The sequence below is a fragment of the Amphiura filiformis genome, chromosome 4 (assembly GCF_039555335.1).
Source record: "Amphiura filiformis chromosome 4, Afil_fr2py, whole genome shotgun sequence".
NCBI classification, from domain to species: domain Eukaryota; kingdom Metazoa; phylum Echinodermata; class Ophiuroidea; order Amphilepidida; family Amphiuridae; genus Amphiura; species Amphiura filiformis.
The window spans coordinates 2,604,307-2,619,378 of record NC_092631.1 but is presented as its reverse complement, the minus strand read 5'-3'; the positions used below and the strand labels follow the sequence as shown (position 1 = coordinate 2,619,378).

Genomic DNA, 15,072 nt, shown 5'->3' with positions numbered 1-15,072 from the left:
AATGGCTTGGCTTTGATTTAGTTTTCTTCTTCTGACAATTTTCACTTTACGGCCGCCATCTTGGATTTTGAGCTGAATTTTCATAAATTTTCAAGTTTTTCCGGATTTTTAAGCCGAAGGCGAATTTTTTCTTCAAATTTTGAAGTCGCTAAGTAATCCTTGTACAATCATCGTTCATATAGTACATGCAAATTGATTGGCTTCGACTTAGTTATCTTTTTTTGAACTTTTTTGAACAAGTGATCGAGCGGTCTATGTACATCAACCCCTGTGATTGGCTCATAGCAAATATAACAGCTATTTTTAAGAAAGGTGACAAGAGTATCCCTGCCAACTATAGACCTGTGTCGTTGACATCAGTATCTTGTAAATTATTCGAGCACATTCTATTTTCTCATATTATGTCACACCTGGAGAAATTCCAAATATTATCCACCTTCCAACACGGATTCAGAGCACAGCACTCTTGTGAGTCACAACTTGTCATCACTGTGGAAGACTTGGCTAAAAATCTTGACAGCAAACTCCAAACTGACATGTTAATATTAGACTTCCAAAAAGCTTTTGACACCGTTCCCCACCAGCGATTGATCCAGAAACTTGATTTTTATGGTATACGTGGCACCATCTTGAATTGGATTAAAAAATGGCTAACGACCCGAACACAACGGGTCGTTGTGGATGGAGAATGTTCAATACCAACTTCCGTCAAGTCTGGTGTACCTCAGGAACGGTGTTGGGACCTTTGATGTTTTTAATTTACATTAATGATATAGCAAACAACCTTGATAGTTCCACGCAAATACGCCTCTTTGCAGACGACTGCTTGTTGTATAGGTCAATAACATCTGAGCATGACTCACTGGCCCTGCAGAAAGATCTCAATTCACTTGTTGAATGGTCTGACAAGTGGCAAATGTCATTTAATACACGTAAATGTAAGACATTGCGAGTAACTACAAAGAAAAATCCTATCATTTATACATATAGCATGGGCACTGATAACCTGGAAACCGTATCTCATCACCCATATCTGGGGGTTGAAATCAGTAGTAATCTAAAGTGGTCAAATCATATCAACAATATTACTGTTAAAGCCAACAATGCTCTATGGTTTATTCGCAGGAATCTCTGGAGGTGCCCAAAGTACGTAAAACAGCAAATGTACTTCGCATTGGTAAGACCGCACCTTGAGTTTGCTTGCGCTGTATGGGACCCCCATAATGTGTCCGACATCCAACGAATTGAGGCAATACAGCGCAGGGCAGCTCGGTTTGTATCCAACAACTACCGGAGAACCGAGGGTACGGTCACTGGTATCCTTCAAAATCTAGAGTGGCCTTCCCTTGAGCAGCGAAGAAGACAACATAGATTAACAACAATGTATAAAATTCAAAATGGTGAAATTTCAATACCCATTCCTGAATATGTTCAAGCACAGACAGTTAAAACTCGTCAATACCATCCCCAAAGGTTTAGAGTTATGACACCTCACATAAACACCTACAAATACAGTTTCTTCCCCCGGACAATCATAGAATGGAACGCCCTACCTCCTTCCGTGTATATTGCCAAATCAGTTGACTGCTTCAAGAGTTGTATTAATAATATGTAATTTAATGTATTTTTTCTTCAGTTTTGTTTATAGCCATGTTGTATTCAACTGGCGCCTTTGATCACCTCAACTAGATATTGCTTTCATGCAACTTTGTTGAGTATTTATGTAGATGTATAAATTTCAAATGGAATGAACACATTAGGCAGCTTCATTAGCTCACCCTCCCTCTGTGGAAGATTCATGTTGAATCTTTCTCAGATGTTGTACGAAATTCTAATGGAGCTGCCTAATTTGTTCATATTGAATTTGAATATTTGATATTTCCATCATGATTTGTCTTTTCAGTGCGGCCCTTCCGTTTTGGGTTGTATGCTTAAAATAGCTAATTCGTCGGCTGCATTCCATAGTGGCGTATAGCGTACAAATTTTGCGTAAAATTACTCAAAAAGTGGACATTTTCGTAATTTTGGGTTTTTTTCAGATACGGGGGGCAAGACTGGGGAATTTCCCCATGCCCCCCCCTGGCGCCGCCACTGGGGATGTATCATATTGCTAAGGTTTCTGCGAAGGGTAAGATTATCTTTTCTGGGGTTTGAGTTGAAAAATATGATCAATACCAACATTTATTTCTGGGTCTTGATAAACATGGGGAGTGTCACACTTGTTTACTGCATACCGTCTGAACCCTTTTGAATAGTTATACAGGTTTTGAGTAACGGGAGTTTTTGCGAAAGCGAGAGACCCAGGTTTCTAAACCGCCCTGTCAGATGATCACTTTCTTGATTTTCTGTAACATTCGGCCACCGTTTGGGATAAATCTTACAGGATACATTACCTATAATAAATCAAACCTAATCTGAAAAAAAAAAAAAACTGGAGAAATTAGTTAAATTTAATCCAGAGACGAAAAACAAAACAAAACTAGACTTAGCTGTGGTCTAAGACCACGAACACAGCCGTGTTGTTATCCCTTAATGACCTTTGACCCCACAATATATGAAAACCCCATAGACATTGGCTAATGTCAATGTATGTGTGTACGTGGCATCACTTTGCCATGTTATTTGTGGCAGAAGGGGCATTTTGAAGGTTTTTTGTCTTAAACCGGACGTGACCCCTTAATGACCTTTGACCACAAATCTGTGTACACCCCATAGACACTGGGTAATAAAAATGCATGTATGTAAGTGGCATCACTGTCCTACGTAATTTGTGGGAGAATATGCATTTTAAAGGTATTTCGTTTTATACCGGAAATGACCTCTTAATAACCTTTGACCCCAAATAAAAAAATATCATATATACATTGGGTAAACATAATTCATGTGTGAACATACCATCACTCTCCTACGTTTTTCTTAGCTAATAAAATTTTTTGAAGATATTTTGATTTATACCGGAAGTGACCCCTTAATGACCTTTGACCCTAAATCTGTGTACACCACATTGACACTGGGTAATAACAATGCATGTGTGCAAGTGGTGTCACTGTCCTACGTAATTTGTGGGAGAAGATGCATTTTAAAGGAATTTCGTTTTATACCGGAAGTGACCCCTTAATGACCTTTGACCCAAAATTAAAAAAACACCACATAGACACTGGGTAATAGCAATACATGTGTGCAAGTGGGGTTGCTGTCCTACGTAAGTTGTGGGAGAAGATGCATTTTTAGTTGAAATCACGTTTTTGACCCCTGTGCCCCCTGCGTGACCTTTGACCCCGCGAGTTTCATGTGACATGTAGGGCATGGTCAATGATCATTGTGACCAAGTTAGGTTAAAATCGATGTAAGCATGTGAGTGCTAGAGCAAATATGTAATGGTTGACAGAAGAAAGAAGAACTAGACTTAGCTGTGGTCTAAGACCACGAACACAGCCGTGTTGTGGCCCCTTAAATGACCTTTGACCCCAAAATATATGAAAACGCCAATAGACATTGGCTAATGTCAATGCATGGGTGCACGTGGCACCACTTTGCTATGTTACTTGTGGCAGAAGGGGCATTTTGAAGGTTTTTCGTCTCAGACCGGAAGTGACCCCTTAATGACATTTGACCCCAAACAAAAAAAATACCACATATGAATTGGGTAACAACAATTCATGTGTGAACATACCGTCACTGTCCTATGTTTTTCTTAGCAAATAAAACATTTTGAAGGTTTTTCGTTTGATACCGGAAGTGACCCCTTAATGACCTTTTGACCCCAAATCTGTGTACACCCCATAGACACTGGGTAATAACAATGCATGTGTGCAAGTGGCGTCACTGTCCTACATAATCTGTGGAAGAAGATGCATTTTAAAGGTATTTCGTTTTATACCGGAAGTGACCCCTTAATGAGATTTGACCCCAAATAAAAAAAAATACCACATATACATTGAGTGACTGCAGATCATGTGTGAACATACCGTTACTGTCCCATGTTTTACTTAGCTAATAAAAATTTGTGAAGGTTTTTCGTTTTATACTGGAAGTGACCCCTTAATGAAATTTGACCCCAAATCTGTGTACACCCCATAGACACTGGGTAATAACAATTCATGTGTGCAAGAGGCGTCACTGTCATACATAATCTGTGGAAGAAGATGCATTTTAAAGATATTTCTTTTTATACCGGAAGTGACCCCTTAATGAGCTTTGACCCCAAATAAAAAAATACCACATATACATTGGGTGACTGCAGATCAGATGTGAACATACCGTTACTGTGCTATGTTTTACTTAGCTAATAAAATTTTTTGAAGGTTTTTCGTTTTATACCGGAAATGACCCCGTAATGACCTTTGACCCCAAATCTGTGTACACCACATAGACACTGGGTAATAACAATGCATGTGTGCAAGCGGGGTCACTGTCCAGCGTAAGTTGTGGGAGAAGATGCATTTTTAGTTGAAATCACGTTTTTGACCCCTGTGACCTTTGCATGACCTATGACCCCACAAGTTTCATGTGACATGTAGGGGCACGGTCAATGATCATTGTGACCAAGTTAGGTCAAAATCGATGTAAGCATGTGAGTGCAAAGCAAATGTAATGGTTGACAGAAGAAAGAAGAAGAAGAAGAAAGAAACTAGACTTAGCTGTGGTCTAAGACCACGAACACAGCCGTGTGGTGACCCCTTAATCACCTTTGACCCCAAAATATATGAAAACCCCATAGACATTGGCTAATGTCAATGCACGTGTCCACGTAGCATCACTTTGCTATGCTTTTTGTGGCAGAAGGGGCATTTTGAAGGTATATCGTTTTATACCGGAAGTGACCCTTACTGACCATTGACCCCAAATGTGTGTACACCATATAGACACTGTGTTATAACAATGCATGTGTGCAAGTGGCGTCACTGTCCTACGTAATTTGTGGAAGAAGAAGCATTTTAAAGGTATTCGTTTTATACCGGAAGTGACCCCTTAATGACCTTTGACCCCAAATAAAATAATACCACATATAAACTGGGTAACCACAATTCATGTGTGAACATACCGTTACTGTCCTATGTTTTTCTTAGCAAATAAAATTTTTTGAAGGTTTTTCGTTTTATACCGGAAGTGACCCCTTAATAACCTTTGACCCCAAAACTGTGTACACCCCATAGACACTGGGTAATAACAATGCATGTGTGCAAGTGGCGTCTCTGTCCTACAGAATCTGTGGAAGAAGATGCATTTTAAAGGTATTTCGTTTTATACCGGAAGTGACCCCTTAATGACCTTTGAACCAAAAAAAAAAAAATACCACATATACATTGGGTGACTGCAGATCATGTGTGAACATACCGTTACTGTCCCATGTTTTACTTAGCTAATAAAATTTTGTGAAGGTATTTCGTTTTATACCGGAAGTGACCCCTTAATGACCTTTGACCCCAAATCTGTGTACACCCCATAGACACTGGGTAATAGCAATGCATGTGTGCAAGTGGCGTCTCTGTCCCACATAATTTGTGGAAGAAGATGCATTTTAAAGGTATTTCTTTTTATACCGGAAGTGACCCCTTAATGACCTTTGACCCCAAATAAAAAAAATACCACATATACATTGGGTGACTGCAGATCATGTGTGAACATACCGTTACTGTGCTATGTTTTACTTAGCTAATAAAATTTTTGAAGGTTTTTCGTTTTATACCGAAGTGACCCCTTAATGACCTTTGACCCCAAATCTGTGTACACCACATAGACACTGGGTAATAACAATGCATGTGTGCAAGTGGGGTCGCTGTCCTACGTAAGTTGTGGGAGAAGATGCATTTTTAGTTGAAATCACGTTTTTGACCCCTGCGTGACCTTTGACCCCACGAGTTTCATGTGACATGTAGGGGCACGGTCAATGATCATTGTGACCAAGTTAGGTCAAAATCGATGTAAACATGTGAGTGCTAGAGCAAATGTAATGGTTGACAGAAACAAAGAAAGAACCTGTAAGAAAAAAGACACAGCCGTGACTAACGTCACGGCTGTGTAAGAACCTGTAAGAAAAAAGACACAGCCGTGACGTGACGGCTGTGTAATAAAAACAACTTAACGAAAACGACTCTGAAGGCAATTGAAGAGTTTAACCTCAACACTACACTATTTTTCACTTCACTAGTTCGACTACACTCCAAAAATTATTTCACTCATGGTTGGGAGTAAAGCGTGTTGAGTAGTAAGTTGAGTAAAGGTTTAGTCAACAAAGTGCAAATCACGAATTTCCGTATAACCCCTCGCCCGAGCAAAGTAAAAATCATGTTGAGTAAAGCAGATTGGAAGTCTAGCTCAACGCTGCGTTAACTGCTACGTTGCACGCAGTGACAGGTGTGGAGTTACTCCGCGTTGATTTCAATCGTATGTAACGTTGCGTTGTCGACCACGTGCGTCCAGCCGAGTTGAAAGACTTGTTTTTGATCTGTTATACGCCGTAGAAGTGACGTAGTTAATCGGATTAATTACCATAGCACTAGATGAATACAATTTTGACTATACCGCCCTGCACTACAACGTTCACGCGGTACCGATACATTGAACCTTATTGTGTCATTGTGTGTCTTTTCATGTTTGGTGAACGTAGTGCAACTGAATTTAAGCTTACTTCGTCAGGTATGCTAATATAATGCACTTACCCTACCCTGCATACGAGCATGCTGATATTATAATATAGACCCTCGTTTCAAGTTTTCTGTTTCGGGAGCTCTATTGTTCAGAAACGAAAACGCAAGGGATTAAGTAGGATGGTGTGTAAGTTGACTTCATTGTTACGTTTGGGGCATCATGTTTCTCATTTGAAGAGGTAATAATAGGTGCTGTCAATCACACTTATGACTGTCAATAAAGGTTGGATAAGTCAATTATATGCAACACTGGCGTCTCAAGTGGGCAATCTTACTCACTCTTACTTGAAAAAAAAAAAAGGACCCCTGCCTCTTCTCCTCTCGCTTTCTTCTCTTTCTAGTCTGTCTGTCTCTCCCCCTCCCCAACTCTCACCTGTGCCATCTTTTGAATTATGTGGATATCTGAATTATATTGGATGTTGTATTTCCTTTACCCTTATCCCCCTCTCACTGTTTTAGCAGTAGGCCTATGGTCAACGTGGAAAAATCAAAATAAACGGAATAAACTCCTCCCTGCTCTGCTCGCCCCCTCTCTTCTCTCGATCTCCACTCCTCTCCTCTCCTCTCCTCTCCTCTCCTCTCCTCTCCTCTCCTCTCCTCTCCTCTCCTCTCCTCTCTCCTCTCCTCTCCTCTCCTCTCCTCTCCTCTCCTCTCCTCTCCTCTCCTCTCTCCTCTCCTCTCCTCTCCTCTCCTCTCCTCTCCTCTCCTCTCCTCTCCTCTCCTCTCCTCTCCTCCCCTCCACCAGATCATCTCCTCGTCTAGCATCCCCACTCTCTCATATAATATACATTTAAAATAGATTTTGAGTCTGGCAATTTTGCCTGAAGCAATTATCAGATTACCAATTCAATGAAAGAAATCCTATTAGTTTCACTTCAACGCACTTCTCTGGTGTTGCATATTACCAAGTTTTAAGGTGTATTTGGGACGAAAACAATTCCCCGTTTAATCGCTACATAATCATAATATAACCGATTTTTGCGCGATTGCACGAACAAGTACGTAATTCTTAGCAACACTGATTACTCGTGTTAATGTATATATTTCTACGTTGGGCAATTTTCACAATCTACTCCCGCTTAGGCTGGAGTACCTATACACCCAACGCAAGTCAATTGAAGCCGTACAATTTATCGCGAATTTACGACCGTAAAATTTAGACACTTCTTTTGTCTAGATTAGCATCAACCCTCTCATCTCACTTTTTTTCCTGCCAGAAATTAACATAACTCCCGAAACCGAAACAGAAGTTATCTTCGTTCAACTTTTCTGTAGTCAACAAAAGACTAGAATAAAAGGATTGTTCACACGTACCATGCTAACACTTCAAAATAACAATGAGATCCGAAACCGAAACCGGAAACCGAAACCGAAACAGAAAAGATGAAAGGACCCAGAGTGTATGTAATAAACCAACCGGAACGGTATAACAATTGAAGTGACAGTTCTAAGATAGCTTAAGATGACAGAGGTCTCTAGATCGATTCCACAACCATTCATACCTATCACCTGTTTTATTGTATTATCATGCGACTTGCCCACTACCCTCTATAGCTACTTGAACATTTAGATATGTATAGGCCACATATTATGCAATGTACATGTGGTAGGGCCTGTGCGATAATTATGCCCCCTTCCCTGGATTAAGGGGGGGGGGGGGGCTTTGATTGTTTGGCAAGCCAATTGTGCCCATGCAGCAGTACCTACTTGTACGTGTTGGGCTGTCCAATAATTATACCCCCCCCTCTCAGGGGTGAAAAAAATGGTGGGGGAGGGGCTTTGATTTTTTTGGCAAGCCAGGGGGGGGCAAGCATTTTTGGCCGGTCAAAGGGGGGGCAATTTTAGTACATAGGGTGCTTGCACGGAAGATCATAAAAGTTCAAATCATCATACAGACACGCTCCAGAACACATGCAAATGCATGTAGTACAATACCAATCATCTGTTTAAATGGCATTGATCAAAGTAATTTTTGTACTCCATGCATTAGCATATCTTATGGAACGTGTCTGGAGGATGATTTGAACTAATGACCTTTCGTGCAAGCACTCTATAGATGAGATGACCTAAATGTTTATCAACAAAGACAAGGGACTGGTATATCGATATACTTGAGTGAACCCAAGGCAACCACTGCAATGTTCAATAGCCTTATTGTGATGTGGCGGGAGTTTTGAAAACACAAGCCCTGAACAAAATATGATGCGCGCGCATACTGCCAGGCAAAAAACAATGGAAATTGTGATGATGTGTGCGCATACTGTCAGGCATTGACGTCAGAAGTCAACTCATCTATACTCACATGTTTTTCTCTCAAGAGCCCTGTTCTCACAGTGAGTTTTTTGTTTTATCCTTTTTGATCTTATACAGGAAGAGAGTTTTGTAACTCTAGACACTCAAGTTGGACTACCTGGGATCTGAGGGGGAAAGGAACAAAGTGGACTACCTGGTATCTGTGGTGTAGAGGACATGATGAACATTATCAAATGTATACTTAGATGAAAAGTAAATAACCAAATTGTACAAAGGTCAGAAAATAAAATTTGCTCTGATTTGCATAGAAAATGATGCAAATTGTTTTAAAAAAGTTTGCACAATCGCTGATGTCTGGTTTAAGTGTGCTTTGTGATCTAAATTTCACATAAGAGCTAATGGCTAGTATTGATCTTTGTCACTCCATATTCTGGTAACGTAATATTGCAGATAAACTTTTCTTGAGTAGTTTAATTCTGATGATAGATGAAGAATTTGTAGCCATTTGTAAGACAGTTTTGGAGCAATTTAATTTTGTACCCTTGACAATAACCATATTGTGACAGTGACATTAGAGGACTTCTGATTTTTGAACATGTCACTTTCGGGGCCATACCATATAAAGTGGTATCACTTGGATTCCTCGACAAACCAGAGAACGAAAAGAAGACAAAAAATTGTTCTTGAAGATGCTGTGTTCTTTTATGTGAATTAAATGGTAACAACACCACAATTACCTGAATCTTGATTGCATTCTTTTGAAGGGTGAGGAATATAAAGTCAAACTAAAATTGAAACTATCCGGAGCAGAGGTTCAAGAACGACATTTTACTTAAAAGGGAAGGAATAACCTGCTGCTAAATGATGAATAAACATTTCGACTAAATCAGTTGAGTCAACTTCATGTTGCTCAACATTTGGGCAAACAGTCTGCTGAATATTAATTTAGTCAAATACATGTTTTTTACCTAATTTCACATAATTATTTTCCACCCGCACACACAAAAAGCAGCAAGTTTAAAAAGCCCCACCTCGGCTCACTTTTTGAAACTTGGTCCCATTTTGAACATCAACAGCAAAATCGGCGTTTTTATTTTATTTTATTAAATACAGAATACAGCGTTTCCAACAAGTTATAACGTTTTAATAATAGCATGACTGGCATTATATGCCTACTTGTTATTCATTTAATTCGATCATTAATCATGAAATTAATATTATAAAACAAAACATATATAGGATGTTGGCTTACCATGCAAGAGCAAGATTATAACCTTTCTGATCTTACAAATTAATATCGCATCGGCACATTAAAGACACATAACACATCTGGAAATGTTTGAAGTTGATAATATTATGATAAAGTTTAAATCAGTCCCAGGAAATCAGTACGTTTTACAAATGGGACCAAGTTTCAAAAAGTGAGCCGAGGTGGGGCTTTTTTAAACTTGCTGCTTTCTTTACGTTGTCAACGTTTTTTTGGTAGATAGTTACTCATATCATGGTGTTCATGGCATTTGTTAGGTTAGGTTTAATACCAGGTCTTTTAAGAGCTCTTGTGAGTTATGTTCCGGCCGGACTTTGTCCTTAAACTGTTGGAGAACAGTGCGGTAAGATCGGGTGCTGTTTTTCCGGTAGGGCTAGTTTAGTTTCAAGGTCCAGAATAGGAACAGATAGTCATCTTTCCTATCCTTGGGTCATTGGTCCATACTGCTACCATGATTCAACCAATGACAATGGTGAGCGTCTGGTCAACACTTGCAAGGAGTACAATCTCAGACCGGCCCAGATGTGATCCCCAACCCAGGAACCGTCTCTGAATTGAACCCATCCAGCTGGATCAACCCATGCACAGTTAGATCACATTCTAATAAACAGCAAGTGGGTAAATTCTCTCCGCAACTGTCGAGCATACAACTCAGTAAAAGTGGACTCCGATCATCGTATTGTGAGCGTCCGTCAAGCTGCCAGTCTGCAAACAAGCAAAGGAAAACCTTGCAAGAGACCAAAATTCAACTGGAAGAAGTTGCAAGATCCTGATACAAAGGAGGAATTTCAGCTGGAGCTATCAAACAGATTCCAGGTCTTGAGCATGGATGACGCCACACCTATCTCTGATAGATATGAGACCTTTGAAACAGCGGTTCCGTGAAGTTGCTGAGAAAGTTATTGGAAAACATGAGCCATGCGGACTGCCAAGTTGGGTATCAGACAACCATCAGACTTAAACTTGAAAGGGATGAGGCCAAAAAGCGGAACTCCATTTCAAAGTCTCGTCAAGTTAGAGAAAGATGGAGGAATTTGAACACCAGCCTTAACAACTCTTATAAAGCTGACAGGCTTGCTACCCTCAATAAGTAGATGGAAGACCTGAACCTGGCCGACGAGATGGGGAATTACACCACCACATGAACTGCTTGAGGAATTGAAGGAATATTTTAGCTCACTCCTTAACAACGACAGTGGAACAACAGCTTCAGAACTTCCTGCACCAGCTGTTGAAGATCTTCCTATCATCACTGAGCCCCCAACTCGTGAAGACGTAGTCTAAGCAATAGCAACAGCACTGGACTGTGCTATAACTGCTGAAGCACTTCAAGGATGAGGGGATAGCATGATTGATGTGATTCTCGAATTCTGCATGGAAGTATTCTCAACGCTGACACCGCCACGTCAATGGGTCACAAATGTAATCATTCCTCTACCAAAGAAAATCGATCTCTCTCTCATGACAAACTACCGTGATATTTCGCTTATGTCCATTGCCGCAAAAGTGTACAACAAGATCCTTTTGAACAGGATCCGAACTCACATTGATCCTTTACTGAGAAGCAATCAGGCCGGCTTTAGATCAGGTCACAGCTTGGCTCAGCAAATACACATTTTGAGGAGGAGGATCATGGAAGGCTTCAAGGTGTACCAACTTCCCTTGACATTCACTCTAGTGGACTTCAAAAAAGCCTTCGACTCCATCAACAGGTCCGTCATGTTTTCAGTGTTGCGGCATTATGGAATACCAAAGGTTGTGGTAAATGCCATCCAGGTGCTCTACAAGGACTCCGATAGTGCCGTTATGGTAGATGGAAGTATCTCAGAGCCTTTCCAAGTAACAACTGGAGTGCTTCAGGGTTATGTGTTAGCACCATTCCTGTTCATTATCCTGATACATTACCTTCTGAAGAAATCAATTTCTGGAATTGACGCTGAAATTGTTACCTACCCACGTCGGTCAAGCAGGTATCCTGCTAGGATGCTGAATGACCTGGATTTTGCTGATGATATTGCCCTGTTGGAATCTTCCACAGTCCGGGCCCAGTCGCAACTTACTAGGACTGCAACTGCAGCAACAGATCTAGGCCATGTCATCAGCGCACCTAAGACAAAACATATGACTGACTGCAAACTGTAACGTCCAACCAACACTTGAAGTCTATGGTAGTACCATCATTTCCATCAACCATGTCACAGACTTCAAGTACTTGGGTTCCAAGATGGGATCTAGTGCTGGAGGCCTAAAAAGAAGAAACACTAGCCTGGGCAGCTTTCTGGAAACTGGAACGCCTTTGATGAAGTCCATTCCTGCCAATCATAAAATCAAGCTGTTTGAGACAACATGTGTTACTGTCTTTCTGTACGGGTGTGAGTCATGGATAATCACCAAGGACATGGAAAACAAGATCAATGCATTTGCAGCATCTTGCTACAGAGTCATGTTAAACAGCAAGCGTGTGGATCGGATTCCAAATGAAACCATCTACAATTTGACCAACACCACTCCACTGGTTGCCAGAGTCAAGATTCATCAACTCAAATTTCTCGGCCATATACTGCGTCTTGAAGACGACGAGCCTGTGAAAGAATATGCCCTTTATATTCCACCACATGGGAAGAGGAAACCGGGACGGCAGCGCACACTGTTCTTACAGTATGTCCAGCAACACCTGGGAGATACCTGGGAGAAAGGATGCTGCACTTGCCAAAGATCGCAATAGTTGGAAAAGGCTTGTAGTCGCCTGCTCCGCAGCCGATTGATGATGATGACATGTAACTGTAATATCTGTACTAACCCAGCATACACAAAGACGAAAACACACTGCAACAATATTTTTTAAATGTTTTCAAAATATTATTGTAAACTATTTTTTGCAAACAGTTTTTGCCAAATATTTTGTCAACACTTAAATAACATAATTTGCAGTAGGTTATAACAAATGTTTTTTAATGTTATGAAAATGTTTTGCACCCTTTATATACCCTTTATATAACCCGACATTTAAACGTTTTCTGACAACATTTTATAACCTTTTGCAAATGGTATCGAAAACGTTTTGTGTTTGCTGGGAAGTAGAGAAATTAGCCAGATGTTCTTGAATGGGTCTTCAACTTTGTCAAAACTACAGATTTCCTTGTTTTTTACCTATTCTCTAATTCTAAAAATATCTGATGAAAGTTTTAATGACTTATCTCACACTTTTACACTTTAGGGATAAATGGGCCTTGGGTCCTTTAAGTATTTCGTGCACATCATGATTTTGGACCCTATACTTTTTCACCCATTTCCGTCGTAATTCGACATTACTATTTCAAATAGTATTTCCCGTATCAAATAATTAGGAGACAGTTTCTCGACAACCAATATAATGGCTTACGGGACACAGAAGTTCGCCGTTTCCGGTTTTTGTCAAACTCGTATGGTGGCGCTTTGCCCTATTATTAAAAAAAAACAGGCACAATTCGCAAAACTGACGGCGGCCACCAACGTTAGGTCGATAATTATTTTCATTATTATAACCGATTGATGGTTTGCGTTGCCGTGTGTGTCGTATCCGCACTACGGTGTAATTTCACAATAATTGTTGCTGATAACACATCAAGACTTCGCTACAGGCTAAACCACATGAAAAGTAAACTGTCTGCGAAATTTACAAACTACGAAATGATTTGGGCAAAAAAGGTAATTCCCATCTTAATTATACTCTTTCTCATATCTGCAACATGGTGGATTTCCAAGAATCAAGAATTGGGTAAAATGACACTAACTCAGGGTCGGTATGATAATGACGACATCAATCTACAGCGACATTTATCTTCACATGATAGGTTGACTACATCCGCAACGCCAAGCAGCAGAGGTTTGGTAAACAGCTCGACAGTTGTCATCATTTTGGCACAATATCGAACTGGTTCAACATTCATCGGACAATTATTCAATAAGAATCCTGACATGTTTTATATTTTCGAACCATTGAAAGTTTTTAATAATTTAGCAGATATCAACGGACAACATCAGAATTATGAAAATACAAGTGCAAAATTACTAGAGCGGATTCTTCGCTGTGAATTTTCCGAGCGGTTTACTTCTTCTTTTCTTAACTTTGATGTAGGAGTTCATTTTACAAAAAATCTTTCTGTCGTTAGAGTTAATGCTGACACCAAATTTGATAGCCAAGCACAGATGCTTAGAAAAATGTGTTTAAGTTACAAGGGTTATGTTGCTACGAAAACCATTCGAACTACTTTAAAAGATGTCGTACAGTTTCTAGAGAACACCGATCACCATGAAAATGTGAAGATCATCCAATATGTGAGAGACCCGCGGGGTGTGGCAAACTCGCGACGAATGATGAGTTATGGGCGATCTGCTGTCATGGACTTTGAATCATACTTACGGGGTGAATTGAAAGTAAGGCCTCAATTGAAAAGTTTGAATATTTTGAAGCGAATCGGTCGGACAGGATCAATTAATGAGTATTGTGATCAATTACATGACGACATTCAACTTGCACTTCTTCAGCCGAATGTACTTAGAAATCGATATAAATTGATAAGGTACGAGGATTTTTCTGCTAACCCGAAGCGTATCGCTAAAGAACTCTACTCTTTTCTTGGACTTCAGACCCCAGAGGTTGTCATCCAATGGCTGAACACCAATACAAATGCTTCATACCAGAATGATAACAACATGGGACTTTCTAAAAACTCCGTAAAAGCCGCATCAAATTGGCGTCGCTACTTGAACAATGAAGAATTACAGCAGGTACAATCTGTATGCGCAGATGTTATGGAGTTACTTGGCTACAAACTTTTAGCTAAAGAAAAATTCTTACTTGATTTTACAGTTCCATCACAAGGATTGAACACATTAGGAAGAGATATAACTATACAGTAG

The 15,072-nt window shown here is 40.1% G+C and overlaps 1 protein-coding gene across 1 annotated transcript; it reads left to right on the top strand.

Annotated features, from left to right (window-relative positions):
- Positions 1-13,750: 13,750 nt before the first annotated feature.
- Positions 13,751-15,072, top strand: LOC140149619 (carbohydrate sulfotransferase 1-like). Its single transcript, XM_072171699.1, has one exon. It carries the CDS (start codon positions 13,801-13,803, stop codon positions 15,070-15,072), a length of 1,272 nt encoding a protein of 423 aa, XP_072027800.1. The 5' UTR covers positions 13,751-13,800.